The sequence below is a fragment of the Tachysurus fulvidraco genome, chromosome 15, assembly GCF_022655615.1.
Source record: "Tachysurus fulvidraco isolate hzauxx_2018 chromosome 15, HZAU_PFXX_2.0, whole genome shotgun sequence".
Lineage (NCBI taxonomy): Eukaryota > Metazoa > Chordata > Actinopteri > Siluriformes > Bagridae > Tachysurus > Tachysurus fulvidraco.
The window spans coordinates 5,788,383-5,803,253 of record NC_062532.1 but is presented as its reverse complement, the minus strand read 5'-3'; the positions used below and the strand labels follow the sequence as shown (position 1 = coordinate 5,803,253).

Below are 14,871 nucleotides of genomic sequence, written 5' to 3'. Positions count from 1 at the left end.
ACGAAAGTGAAAGTGTACGTACGAGACAAAATTCCTCCTAACTCCTGTTTACTCCTCCCTCAACCTCCGTGAGCATCTTCCGTTAGCTCAAGTCGTTCTCCAAGGTAAATAATACACTTTATAGTAAAACCAGTTTATTTTTTTTTCATTTTTAGATACAGGTACTGTACATTTTTCATATTCGAAACACATAAACAAAACAACTGGAGTGGAATTTTGCGAGCTGGAACGTATAAATGGGATTTCAATTAATTTAAACAGGGAAAATTGCTTTGAGATACGAGCAAACTGAGATACGAGCAAGGTCACGGGACGAATTTATCTTGTATCTCGAAGGTATTACTGTATATTTATTTATTTTTATCTGTCTTCTGTTTCCATACTTCTGTAAAGCTGCTTTGAGACAATGGGAAATTGTTAAAAGCGCTACACAAATGAATTGAATTGAATTTCAGCATATTGCTGTTGGTTTTGCATATTGAACATTTAGTTGAATAGTCTTTAGCACACAAATATAAAATAAAATAAAATAAACAATTATAATCAGCGTTATTGATACACGTATACTGATAATTTATAGAGTTACTATGAACATATGGCAACAGAAAAGAAGTGTATAATATAATACTGGATGAAATGTTTGCATTCTATATAATAATATAATATATTAATACATTAGAGAAAGAAAAAATCTTTATTCTTTAAAAAATATATATTCTAATGTTATTTATGAGTGTTTATCTAGTATTCCTAAACTGATGTTCTTATTTTAATTTGCAGCTTATTAAAAATTATGGTATTGAGCTAAAAGTTAATCTCTGAAAAGCAATGTTCAAAACATCTACAAAAGCAAGTGCACATGTCAGGGCAGGTCACTAATGCTCTTGATTCATCTGGCAGCTTGACAAGTGAAACCACATCCAATTGGATTCAAATAGATTACATTTCGTGATCTATTTGACAAACTGCTGTGAGACTGGGTTGGACAGGGATACAATTAAAGCAAGAGACAAAGCCGTTTCAGAAACAGTTTAGAAAAGGTGATGAAATTGATCCTGATGTGATTTAAAAGGTTTCCCCAGTTTGGTTTTACATATTTGCAAATCTAAACTTGTTTAATATACTAGAACAGAAGCCTTTATTTGTCACATATATATTACAACACAGTAAAACTCTATATATCTCAACTTGATGTATTAAGAAAAAAAGTACACAGTGAATTTAAACAAGAACCAACAGGCGTCATTAAGCAAAACAAGTTTTTCAGGATAACCAAAAACAGTTTTACATATGACACTACTTTCTGTTTTAATGCTCATAAGCTGTAGGGTGACTTAGATCTACAACACAAAGGACGTCAGAAGTAAATACCTACTGTATAGCGAATTCTTCAATTCAAAGGTAGGATCAGGAAGATGAGTAGTTTCACATGTAATTTTGCTTTGACAGATTTCATGTGGTTTACTTTCTCTGAATTTGCTTCCAATCATACTGCTGCAAAAAAATTGAGGGAAAAAATGCAAAAAAATGTCTGGATTGGGATCAGGACTGAAAACTAGTATTTGGTCAGTAATATATCAGTATGTTTTAAAAAGCATTATTATAAATCCTTGTACGGTTTTACCATTTATCTATCTATCTATCTATCTATCTATTTATTTATTTATTTATTTATTTATTTATTTATTTATTTATTTATTTATTTATTTTACATGTATTATGTTTCCAATTGTTTTATTAGATACATTCCAATTTTAGAAAAAAGCATAAATGTTTAATAACTATTTTTATATTTAGTCTTTTGCCAACATTTTTTTTTTATTTAAAGCATTTTAAACAATTAGGTGCAAGGCCACACCTAGTCTTGAGGCATGAAAAAATTGTAAACATGCTCAGTACAGACTACAGATGACATGATTTATTGACTAATGATTTATTGTCTAAAATGTGGACAAATGTGGGGATTTTAACTGTATTAACTAGATGACACTCTATTAATTTACAGTATCTAAATAATTGACATTACTTAAAAATGGAAAAAATGTTAGAGGAGATCTTTTGCTAAAAATTTAATGATGAGGAAAAGAGTGAATTCTCAGTTACTCATAGAAGCAACCAAATGGCCATGAAATAACTTTTTTAATTTCTAGACTCTCCAATCAAATGAACTATTTTGATGATATTTATTTAACTTTAAAAATGTAATACGTTTAAAAATCCAATCAGTGAATCAATCAATTAATCAATTAATTATGTCAGATTTTTGTATTTGACATCTGGTCTCACATGGCATTCTGTAGCCGGGGAAACTGACATAGGGATTTTTTGGTACATATAAACACTTGTATGTAACGAGTCAGGTTCAAATCCATGTATTTTTATCAGCAAAGCAGAGCACCTAAAAAAAGCATATGAACAATACTTGACATATTCAAATGACATAAAGATTATCGCAAAATCAAACAACATGTGTACAGACATACCTGTCGTAACTCAAGGGTGTGGTAAAGAAAAATACTATGGAGGCAGTTGTCAAGAAATCTACCAAACAAAGAAAGGGCTTAGATACATGTCAACAAGTCTGACAGGTGAAATCACTGAATTTGTAATGTTAAAACAAACAGGATGTCAGACAGATGACGAACTTGTACTAGAAAAGTCACGGTTATATAACAAACAATTTCAAAATTACATTACTCAAGTTCAAGTACAGTTTAATCTGGTTTAAAATTTTAATTGTAGGTTCATGAGTTCTAAATATTATGTTTGTTATACTATGTATGTAAGTATTAAAAAGCTATAACTATCAACTGGTTGTACATTTCTCACCTTATTATTTATTTTTTAACTGAATTGTGTTCATGTACTAAAGCATCAGTAATATAAAACAAATATTACGTTATACTGTGCTCATTAGGTTTAATCGCAATTCAGCTCAATGGTTAAGGAATTCGTTTACTGTTAAAAAAAAAAAAGAAATCATGAAATCAAATCCTATCTCCACCAAGTTGCCGCTTTTGGGCCCTTGAGCAAACCATCAACTGTTCACTTGAAGCCTGTTCCTCAGTTCTAAGGCAATTTGGATTCAAGCTTCAGCCAAATGGGGTTACTGTAATAACTATAATGGCCATGGATGCTGTCTAGCTTCAAACCAAATATATTTTTTTTCTCTCTCAAGATATATACAGTATATCCAACACTCATTGTGAGCGGTTGTAGAATAAGGTTGGAAGACATGCAAAGAAAAGCACAATCAGAATCTAGTGGCTATTATCATGAACAGTGAATTTGCTCGTTTTAGTGTCAAATTTACTCACTATTCATTATATAAGCAATATCTGGTACATAAGAGATTCAAAACATAATAAATGTGAAGCTTGTACCAGGAGGGTCTTGCATTGCTTTGGATTCGCATGTGAGATTCATGAAGCCAAGCATTAACACATTTTGTAGCTTTTTTAAATGCCAGCAGCTATTGTTGCAATCCTTTTACTAATGATTTAAAAAAAATCATTTTAGATTCTGCAAACTACTGTCAGCCTTCTGAAGACAGCTGACTGAAAACAAGATGTTTAAATGTAAGTTCGATTTCTTTTTGCTGTGGTCAGCTTTTCTTCTCGGATAACAGAGTATTCTTATTTGGCTAGACTATATAAAGTATTTAAAAATTATTCTGGTGCCCAAACTGTCCATTTAATTGTACATTGATACAAGAAAGATTCACATCAAGACTCGGCATCTAGGTAGTGGATTATGAACTTCCGCTCATGTGTGAAATGTGAGATTTGTGAAAGCTGAGTCACTGGCAGTCTTCATATAATGTCTAAAGCCTTACCGGTTCCTGAAATAATTAAACTAGCACCTAGTGAATCAGTATCAATGTATTCATTGAGAGATACTTCAAAAGCACTTATGTGTGTATAAGAGTTTATATAAATGGATAAGGGTGTGAGCAAAATACATAAATGTAAATACAATTCCCCAGTGTTTTAATGACACACATTAAGCATTTGCATACTGGAACTTTTTTTTTTAGCTTTATTCAATAAACAACACCAGGCCAATTCTGAAGGTAAGATGTCTCCTTTCTGGTTGTTATTTTGTTATTATTATTTTTATTTTAATTATGCTTTCAAATTCTATTTCACGTTTCATATTTTTGTTCAGAGGACAAAGCCAATGCTGACGGTAAGTTTTCTCCTTTTTTTCCCTTCTTGGCTCAAGTTTAACATTCATAAATACATTTTAAATCTTCATAATCATTACCATTACCATAAGTAGATTATGAATAATACCACAAGTAATGTGTATAAAATGAATGGGGATATGTCAGAATGTTGTTTGACGTGTATTCATTTAAAATGGGAAAACTATAAAAGCTAATATTTAAGAGTTAATAATAAAGCTTAAAATAATTTACAATTAATATTGTTAATATTTACAATTGTTGATTAAGGTTTTTTTTTAAATAGAGTTTGATGAACCATGGAGAGAAATAAAATGGGAGTAAGTATAAATTCAACCCCAGTCCAAGCTTTTCCTTCTATGGAGCGAATGTGCAATACAAAGTTTATGGAGAATGAGGTGGTTAATTTGCCACACAATACCTCTATCTGTTTGCCTGCCCTCGTAGTCTAAATCTACCGTGTGAGCATGAAAAGCCGTTGCCATTTGGCGAGAAATTTAATGCTTGACGTGGGTAGTGAAATGAGCACTTTGTCTCCATGTGTAAATTCCCATATCCAAGTGCCCGTATTATACAGTAGTTCTCGGGTGAAAAATAAAAGGTTAAGACCGTATCATATTTCAAGGTCACTCTTCCTAATATTCTTGGTCATTGTCTAGGATTACACAAGGCTTGCACTCATATAGCACAAATGGGGAAAACCCCATGGAGGCTTGAGTCACTTATCCAAGTTCCGCAAATCATTACTAACAAACTTACGATTCATGTTTACTACAAAAGTTTGTTTAAACCATTCCACAAGGCACTTAAAACTTACCAAAATATTGAGAGTAGAATTCCTTATATATTTTATATATTTCACGTCCATGAAGCAAATGGTAAAATGTGAAGAAGTTTCTCCTGTCAAGTGGTGATTGTCCTGGGTATTTTTGACATTAACTTGTTTATCACTGCTCTTAACAGCTCTACATTTACAAGGCCATTAATGTATTTACTTAATGTATTGTCATGTGCAATTCTTCCTTCATTAGCAAAAGTGAGATAGTACAAGAGTTGAAAGAATTTGAACTCTCCAATCCAGAAATCAAGCATCTCCGATTTCTGATGACCGGACCTGTTGGAGCTGGGAAATCCAGCTTTGTGAATTCAATCAATAATGCATTCCAAAACAGAATTACGAACAAAGCAATCATGGCGACAATGTTAGAGACCAGCTGCACTGAAATAGTGAGTATTATTCTTTATGTTACCTTTTCATCATTACTTCTAAAGTAAAACAAAAGGTCTGAAACTTAGTTGGTTTTAACCAAAGATTCGGTTCCTTAAACTTTATCTTTAAATAGGAAATGAAACCACATGGCAGCCAAAGTGCAATATGGGGGAATAAATGACAAAACCTGAAACAAAAGAAGCAGAAATAAAAGCCTGCCATTCACAACATAGGAATAAATGATTCATCAAATACAAAAAACAGAACACAAGTTATACATGAAAAAAATTGTAGGCTGTAGTCAAAAAAATGACTATTATATGTGTTTTTATTTATTTTTCACTTCAGTTCAGAAGCTACAAAATCAAAAACGCAACGTCTGGAACTTTATCGTTCATGTTCTGTGATACTATGGGTGTGGAAAAGGGCAGCGAAAAAGGAGTTGACGTGCGTGATCTGAATAATGCCCTGCTGGGCCATTTGAAAGAAGGATATAAGGTAAAAAAAAATGATTAAACCCTCATTATTGATATTTGAATGTGTTACTATTCCTAAATGAATGGTAATTGATTAAAAAATAGCTTAATATAAACTATAGCCAGTGTTATTCTGGCAGTTACAGGTAGTAAAGATCATAACAAACTAGTTATTGCACCATATGTAATCATTAAAAATCCTCAAAGTGAACATGAGCACATTCATCTCTGTAAAAAGACAAAAGATTTAGATTTCTTTAAAATCCACCTTTCAAATAAGCTAGAAGAAAAAGTGGTATAGATTGTGAGGCAGCGTTATTGCTAACCATATGTGTATCTAGTCTCTTAAAGATTTATTTTTACATACTGCAAAAATTGATTTAATTGGCGTTATTGACTTTTTATTTAGACTTTGGAATTTAGCAATTTTTACGTAAATATGTCATTTGAATTTAATTTGTAATAAAACAAGCAATGGTCAGTACACTGAGTGATGAGTGCACTTTTTCTCAATTTACTTGATGGGTTCTTCTCTGTTTACAGTTTAATCAGCACAGTTGTATAACTACTGATGACTCAGGTTTCAATAGCAAACCTACACTGGAAGATAAAATACAATGTGTGATCTGTGCTATATCAGGAAACACCATTTCTCAACTGGATGCAGAGGTCATTAACAAAATGAAACAAAACTTTAAAGAAGCTACAAAACTTGGTACGTAAGTAGGTCTGAAAAATCTAGCCAATCATAACAGCCGTACTTTTAACAACATACTGATGCCGTATGAAACGTTTACACTTTGAGTCATTTGTGACACTTTAGTACGACTTACCATGATTATGAGCTGAAATCTATTGTAAAATAAAAACAAACAAACAAAAAAACAAAAAAAAAAACAAACAGGGATCCAGGTAACATGTTATTTTAGTATATTTTAATTAAAATATAATGGATGACAACATACATCATTAAAGCAACAGTTCTTTAGAAACATGACCAGCTTTTTTTTTTTTTTCAAATGGCAGGAATCTCTCAAGTTATAATCATGACAAAGATCGATGAGTTCTGTCCTCTTGTCAACGAGGATCTGAGAAATGTCTACAAGAGCAAGAAAATTAAGGAGAAGGTTAGTATTGATGAAGAAGCAACAAACAGGAACCAGAAGTAAATGATTGCATTGTGATTGCACAAGCTCTCTTTAGGCAAGTGATAATATTAACCAATGGGTTGCGCTGCATTTCTGATCCTTTTTCATACGTGCAGATGACGGAGTGCAGTAACCTCCTGTCAGTCCCAATGACTTGTATCTTCCCTGTGAAGAACTACCACGAACAGACCAAAACAGACGACGACATCGATGTCCTCCTTCTCTCAGCACTCACACAAATTCTACATTTTGCCAATGATTTAACTGAAGAACTCTAAACTCTTCACACTACAAAAATTACTCTTTAAAAAATGTTCATTTGGAATTTGTGATCCGACTTAAATGTAACAGCTTAGAAGCAAAGAAAAGAACGTCCTTTGGTACAGTCTACATATGTACTGAGTCACTTTAAAATGAAATTGTTATAACTTTCTGCTCTTAGAGCATATAAATTAGCTACTTATCTAACCAAGACTGATCAGCTAATCAGGTAAATAAAAAAATCTGAGGGCTCTACTGTATATAGACAATGTGGCTAAATTTGGGCTTTATATCATTACCATCATTTGAATGCAATAAACATATGCATATACATATAAACTGTATATATAACATCAATGTTAATTTTTAGGCTTTTTAATCATATGGTTATTATTCAACGTTTTGTTTTATTACAATTTACAATATTATTTCCCCACTCATAGGTATCCATGCAAGTACTAATTATGAGGGAAAAGGGTGTGATTGAATAAGACTTCTTGTGATTTTAATAATATAGATGGTTTTTCTTCATTAGCTCATATTTTTATTAAAACAAATATTAAAAACTATCGTTTTATCGCTCAGTTTTTTTTTGTTTTTGTTTTTTATAAAATAGTTGTAAAGATGTTTGGGCAGCCAGGGGAAGTTTGTTCCACCACCAAAATGTTGGACTACAAGACTACAATCAGTTAGCCTGGTCACTGCAATAGACTTGTATATTTATTCTAATACAATAGTAAAATAGTCCTCTATACATGACTAAGACTGCAGCAGGAAAATCAGTTGAAGCACACTGACTGCTACATGCAAGTTTACATGAGATTCAATATTCCTAGTTTTCTTTGTACTGTTCTGTTCATTGTAGGCTGTAGTGCTAGTGTGATGATGTATATGATGGTCATCATATGAACATTTCATACAATCATTTCAATTATAACCAACTTAAACTGATTCTGGAAATAATTTAAAGCAATAAAAATAATAAAAGCCAAGGGTAAGAAGCAAGGGTGTAATGTTATGTAACAATATATTCTATACAAAAATAAGTACAATACAATATGCACATATCTACTAGACTAAATTATACTTATAATTTAATTATATTATAATAAACTCACTAGGGTTTGGATTGATAGATAGAAACCGTTATTTATTTCATATATATTACAGCACAGTGACATTCTTTCCAACATTGAAATTAAGAGCACAGGTTCAGCCATAATACCTTGAACATTGGGGGATAAGGGCCTTGCTTTAGGGCCCAAGAGTGGGGCTTGAACCCTGAGCCTCCTATTCTACAATCCAGAGTCTTAAACACTTGAACCTGCACATCACACACAATGGAGTAAATTTGCATGCACCAGCTGGCAGCCACACAAAATATTTACTTTCAGTTTTAAAGTCCTTTGAGCTATTTACACTGGACTTCATAAGTGAAACTATTGTCATCTCTCTTTAAAACTTTCACTTTTGATTTTAAAGTTCTACGAGTTATCCAAACTGGACTTCTTAAGAAATACATCTATCGTCTTTTCCCTTTTAAGGTTAGTGAAAAAAATTAATGTGTTATTAAATAGATTTATGTTGTATAATGTATAGTAGAATAACAATGTCAGATTTTACTGTATATGTATTGTTTAAAGTCAAAACAAACAAACAAAAAAAACTTTTTTAATGTTTTCTTTCTTTAGTACAGGCCGCAAACGGTGTATTTTTTTTTTCTCGGATAAATGAATAACAGTGAAAAAACTCAGCATATAATCTTTCCTATAAAATATCTACTAAATCACAGCTTTCCAAACCTGGACTAGGAGTTTAGTGTTTTTTTTTTTTAGAAGGGAAAACACTAAAAATATTCCATATTTAAACTTTGTAAAAATGGATTCCTCTTGAAATTATCACACTTACTAATCAGTAATGTTTCATTTCAGATTCTGCTGCTGTAAAAGTTTCACATTCACCAAGTAAACCATGTCTTTCATTAAGAATAGTAAGTTTCTTCTTTTTTTAAGAATGATTGCATTTACCAGTTATGTAAATGATAGAAACGATATAAATGTGTCAGATTTACTGATTAACATATGAAAGAAGAAAAAAAAAATACAGACAATCATGAAATGAAGTTCTGGTTTTATTTTGTCATAGTGTGGAACAAATGGTGGTACGGTGCTGAATGTAAGTCTTTTTTCTTTGGATGCAAAGATCATAAAGAAACTTGACATACAAGTTAGACAAGTTAGACAAAGTTGGACATCTATCTTACAAAGCATTTCAGGCCATGTCAACAAAGTTTAATCCAAGCTGTTAAAGCAAAATTTCTAAAAGAAAATGTTTCGTGTTGACTCAACCACATGACATGTCACATCTCATTTAATCTAATGATATTAAATATTGTCAATATAAAAAATATATGTCACTTCTGTAAGACCCGCTTTTCTACTTTATAGTCTTTCCGAAAGACTGGAGAGCAGTAAATTGGGAGTAAGTATGAATTCAGCTTTGGCCATCAGTTTACAGATTGCAGTTTACATGAGATGAGAATGGAAAAGAGGACAACTGTGATTCAGTGAAGACCTTTTATATACTTGTCTTAAAGTCCAGTAAGAAAACCTAATAACAGTTTTGCACTTAATCCTGATGCTTCACAAAGTCATATATACTGTATATCATCAGAAAGGCAGAATGCATCAAAATTACAAAAGACAACTGCAGGTTAAAACTCAAAAGATTGTGCCAGAACTCAGGCAAAAGAGTAATCATGAATAGAGAACCATGGATTAAATTCAAAAACACAACTGGACCAGGGGTAGGAAGATTAATGGAGTTAATAGCGGCTGATAAACTTTAGAGCAACAGATGGGCTACTATGAATTGTAGAGAGTTTTAAAAATGTTTTACTACATTGTTGTTTAAATTCTGCTTCATTTTGTTGTAATGTAGTTTTATGCACCAACTTACTGTCATTTGTAATTACTTGTACAGCAGTAAAAGTAAGCTTGAAGACAGTTTGAGAACTTTGACCCCAAGTAATCCAGATGTCAAAAAACTTCAAATCCTACTTTATGGACCTGTTGGAGTTGGAAAGTCCACCTTTATAAATTCCCTAATCAGCGTCTTTCAAAACCGGGTTGTTTCCAAAGTGAAAGCAGCATCATCATTATCCACCAGTTGCACAAAAACTGTAAGTATTTTCATGACAAAAATGATGTCTAAAATGTGCTGTTTTTTTTCTGTCAAATTATTGGATATATGATATTATACTTATTTTCTGCAAGCAAACACAGTTTATTTGCAACTTGGAAAAGCTAGGGAAAATAGAACATCATCGAACCATTTAATGATTGCTAATTTACACTACATAAAATTGTTTGATGTGAAAAAATCAGCAACAACAACAACAAAAAAAACGTGCTGCTGGCATATATTTCTATCCTGATGAGCTGTTGAAGAAATACCCTGGAAATGAAGTAAAAGAAGCAGAAGTGATATACAAAGAGTGTTTATTTTGGCCAAATAAAAATAAAATAAAACAACTCATGTCATTATACTAGACAAGTATTTTACACAAGTATCATACACGCAAATGTTTACAGGTAATACGTGTCCGCTTTATTCCCCATTGTAGTACAAAGGCTATGATATCAAATGTTCACCATCTGGAACTTTGCCACTCACCATATTTGATTTTATGGGTCTGGAGGAAACAAAACAAAATGTTCATCCTGATGATTTGAAAAATGCACTGCGTGGACATTTGCCAAATGGTTATGAGGTAAGTTAAAGGCTTTAATATCAATAATCAATATCAATAATCAGTATAATACTAAATTGGTGTATCTATACTTTCATCATACACTTACTGACCATTTTATTAGGAACAACTGGACCCCTGCTTATTTATGCAGTTATCCAAACATCAATAAATATCCGTGACTATGGATCAGAAACAGAGCCAACCTGCCGTCTGGTCCTCAGAAGCAGAGGCCTTTAGTCCTTGTATTAAATGATCAAGCAGGCTGGCCCTCCCCAATAACTCCTCTAGGTCCATTCCTGGCCTCCTGAACACCATGCTTAAGGCATATACACTTACAGTATGGCAGGCAGGGGTTTAAGAGCTGTACCTGTGAGCCCTGGAGCACAAACCTGAGGAACAGATCCTCTTTGCCATTAAAGGAGACTGGGGATCTAAATCAAACATCTGTGGGAATCTGACAAAACTAGGTGCTTGTATGATTACCTTGGTACAGCAATACTCAAGCCATCTTGCTGTGTGTATTTCTGTTTGAGTATTCTGTCATATGAAGTGCATGAGAGCTTCTCTTTATTACATCTAAAAATAAATTCAGGGCAATAGCAAAAAGCAGGTCAATAGAGGTTATGGACTGCACTGAAGAAAAGTGTAAATGAACACAATGGGTGGCTGGAGGATTTTCACTTGGTCAAAGTGGTACCGGAGACTTTCATATTGTATATACTCCAGAAAAAACTCCACAAGAGGGACATCCTAGAGAAAGGATCAGGGGGGTGCCTAATCCTTACCACTCAACTGTCTCGACTCCACTCTCCATTCACAAACTGGTGTTTGACCATGCCTATAAGACAACAAAGCAATAAAAAAGTGTTTGACTTCAGTTACTATGTAGTGTCTCTGTTGCATCACACATGTTTAAAAGTCGAATAGCACTCCCTTTCTTTTAATATTAATCTATTACAATTTAATTCATGTTAATATGATTCCTGAATAGTTCTAAATGTTTTCAAACAGATTATGGACCAGCGGTGCAACATGTTCACAAATACATAATTAGTAAATTATAAAGTAGACTTACTGTATATTATGTGGTTCATCCAACAATAAACCTTACAGCTGCAACATTCTTCACAATATTTGCTCTCTATTTACAGTTTACTCCTAACAAGCCATTGTCTTCAAATGACATTCGCTACATCAAGAACCCCTCAGAAGGCGAAAAAACACATTGCCTAGTCTGTGTTGTGTCAGCCAATAGTGTCTCTCGAATGACTGAAGCTGCCATTGGCAGGATGAAAACGGCTTTAGAGGAAGCCAATAAACTTGGTAAATATTACCCAAAAAACATAAAAAATAAAAAAGTAGGATAAAGTGGCACAAGCCAGTTATTGTGCGTGTGTTACCTACAGTATATTAATATATTAATGCAGTGCTACTGGGATACATTAGTACATGCATTCTAACAGGTTCATTAAGACAGTGCCGTAGTATTTCTACCATATAAACTTAAATGATGAAGTGCACAGGTTGTCTTATTATGATTGAAAGTTGTTTCACTCATATGTCATAATAGAGGTAGAATTTAAATAATATGACGTAAAATTTAAATATTGGCTAGGAATAGTAACACAAGCTCTACTTACTTGTACACAAGTAACACATGCCATCTGATGGATTGATAACAGTTTAGATGAATCATATTTTAAAAAACAAACAACAGACAAAAATCTGAAAAAAACTAAGTAATTATACACACATGGTTATCAGTCTTTTTTTGTTTCTTTTTGTTTAAAGAGCTTGTTAAAATTAAAATCTATATTTTTTATATCTAAATTGCAGGAATCCCTGAAGTTGTTATCCTGACTATGAACGATCTAGCCTGTCCAGCGGTTCTGTATGATTTGAAAAATATCTACAGAAGCAAGACAATAAAGGCGAAGGTTAGTCATTATGCACATGATGTGTATGTGTAAAATAAATAGATATAGAGAAGAGAGAGCCTCTGAGAGAGAGAGAGAGAGAGAGAGAGAGAGAGAGAGAGAGAGAGAGAGAGAGAGAGAGAGAGAGAGAGAGAGAAAGAGAGAGAGAGAGACTGTATCTGAACAAAATGTCATCCTAGCTAGGGTCTTGGTGGAAATCTTTTCAAAAGGCAAGCACACCATGCACACACACCTAGCATAACAAGTTATCAGTACCCCAATATAGTTCAACATATATATCAAACACGTGTGTGTGTGTGTGCGTGTGCATGTGTGTGTGTGTATGTGTGTGTGTGCGCGTGTGTGTGTGTGTGTGTGTGTGTGTGTGTACAGATGACAACATGCAGTAACAGATTACAAGTTCCAATGACCTGCATCTTCCCTGTGATAAACTACCACGAGGAGATAACAACAAACAATGACACTGATGTCCTCCTCCTGCTGGCACTGAAACAAATTGCACATTTTGCCAATGATTATGTGGAAATAGCTTAAAATTCTCTAAAAAAAAAAAAAAAAACCCAGCTGACTAGAAAATGCAAGAGAATGCTTATTTGCATTAATAATTACAGATAATAGACAATGTTGAAAAATAACCAACTAATGAGTCATTCAAATATCTTACTTTCCACTTTCTAAGTTATCAATTGAACATAGTGTCATCTCTTTAATTTGAAGAACTTAAAAATAAAATGAAAGCTATATATGCATTGTAAGAACTAACTAGAGATTACTTTGGAAGGCATGTAGGGCAACAAGGTAAAAATGTATTTTAGATTAAGCATGAATATGTACGATTGCATGCATACAAATTGTTTTTAAAAATATGTTTGTTCTAACCTATATATCTTATACAATAAAAGTTTGTGGACTCCTACCATCATAACCACCTAAGTTTTATGTACAGTGCATCCCATTACAGATATAGTCCCTTTGCTGTTATACAACGCTTCACTCTTCTGGGTAGGCTTTCCACAAGATTTGGGGCATGGATGTTGGGGTGTTCTGATTATTATCAGGACCTAGCAGCTATTTTTTAAACATACATATATAACCTTTAATAATTGAAAATATTATATACAATCCAGGAAAAATACACAGAAGGACATCCTGGATATGGGCAGTGGTGGCTCAAGTGGTTAAGGTTCTGGGTTGATCTGGTCTGGGAGGATTAGGGTTCAAGCCCCAGCATTGTTGAGCTGCCACTTTTGGGCCCTTGAGCAAGGCCCTTATCCCTCCTTGTATCATAGCTGCTCCTGCGCACCCCAAGCTCCTCAGTCGGTATAATCAGTCGGTATAATCGCAGAAAAGAATTCCACTGTGCTGTAATGTATATGTGACAACAATAAAGTATTCTATGCCTTAATTTCAATTCGATACTATACATACATGTATTCTTTTCACTATGTACTGTAACAGTTATATATGGTTGAAATGACAATAAAAGCTTCTTGACTTGACTTGACTGTACTATATATATAGTCGTATACATGATCTTTTTGTATATGGATTTACCTTTGTTCCAGTGAAGGGAAATTGTAATGCTACAGCATACAAAGTCATTTGGGGTTGCCACAGCTCGATCATATTAGATTTGGTGCAAGTTGTAGGCTGAAGGACCTTCCTGATGCAACCCTACCATTTCACCCTGGCTTGGGACTGTGTTCTGTATGTATTAAAAACCCAAATTTACATCACCATTTTCAACTATAAACCCAACAGGTATCTCAAAATTTAATTTACCCAATTTATTTTCAGTGAGTGTTAAATTTTCACCCACAGTAAGTGTTAATCTTTTCACCCACATCCAATTAATTCTTATTCTTGTTGTTTTTTCATGTCAAAATGATTTACTCATAA

At 33.2% G+C, this 14,871-nt stretch overlaps 2 protein-coding genes across 2 annotated transcripts; both read left to right on the top strand.

Moving 5' to 3' along the window:
* Positions 1 to 1,304: 1,304 nt before the first annotated feature.
* On the top strand, positions 1,305 to 7,865 carry LOC113659124 (interferon-induced protein 44-like). Its single transcript, XM_027171710.2, has 10 exons — positions 1,305 to 1,401; positions 3,520 to 3,578; positions 4,037 to 4,072; positions 4,168 to 4,188; positions 4,473 to 4,506; positions 5,218 to 5,413; positions 5,745 to 5,894; positions 6,416 to 6,587; positions 6,899 to 6,999; positions 7,137 to 7,865. Exons 2-10 carry the CDS (start codon positions 3,569 to 3,571, stop codon positions 7,296 to 7,298), a joined length of 882 nt encoding a protein of 293 aa, XP_027027511.1. The 5' UTR covers positions 1,305 to 1,401; positions 3,520 to 3,568; the 3' UTR covers positions 7,299 to 7,865.
* Positions 7,866 to 7,984: 119 nt separating this feature from the next.
* On the top strand, positions 7,985 to 13,506 carry LOC113659111 (interferon-induced protein 44-like). The gene is made up of 9 exons (XM_027171692.2): positions 7,985 to 8,825; positions 9,213 to 9,271; positions 9,427 to 9,456; positions 9,729 to 9,762; positions 10,264 to 10,462; positions 10,907 to 11,053; positions 12,187 to 12,358; positions 12,872 to 12,972; positions 13,345 to 13,506. Exons 2-9 carry the CDS (start codon positions 9,253 to 9,255, stop codon positions 13,504 to 13,506), a joined length of 864 nt encoding a protein of 287 aa, XP_027027493.2. The 5' UTR covers positions 7,985 to 8,825; positions 9,213 to 9,252.
* The last annotated feature ends 1,365 nt before the right edge of the window (positions 13,507 to 14,871 follow it).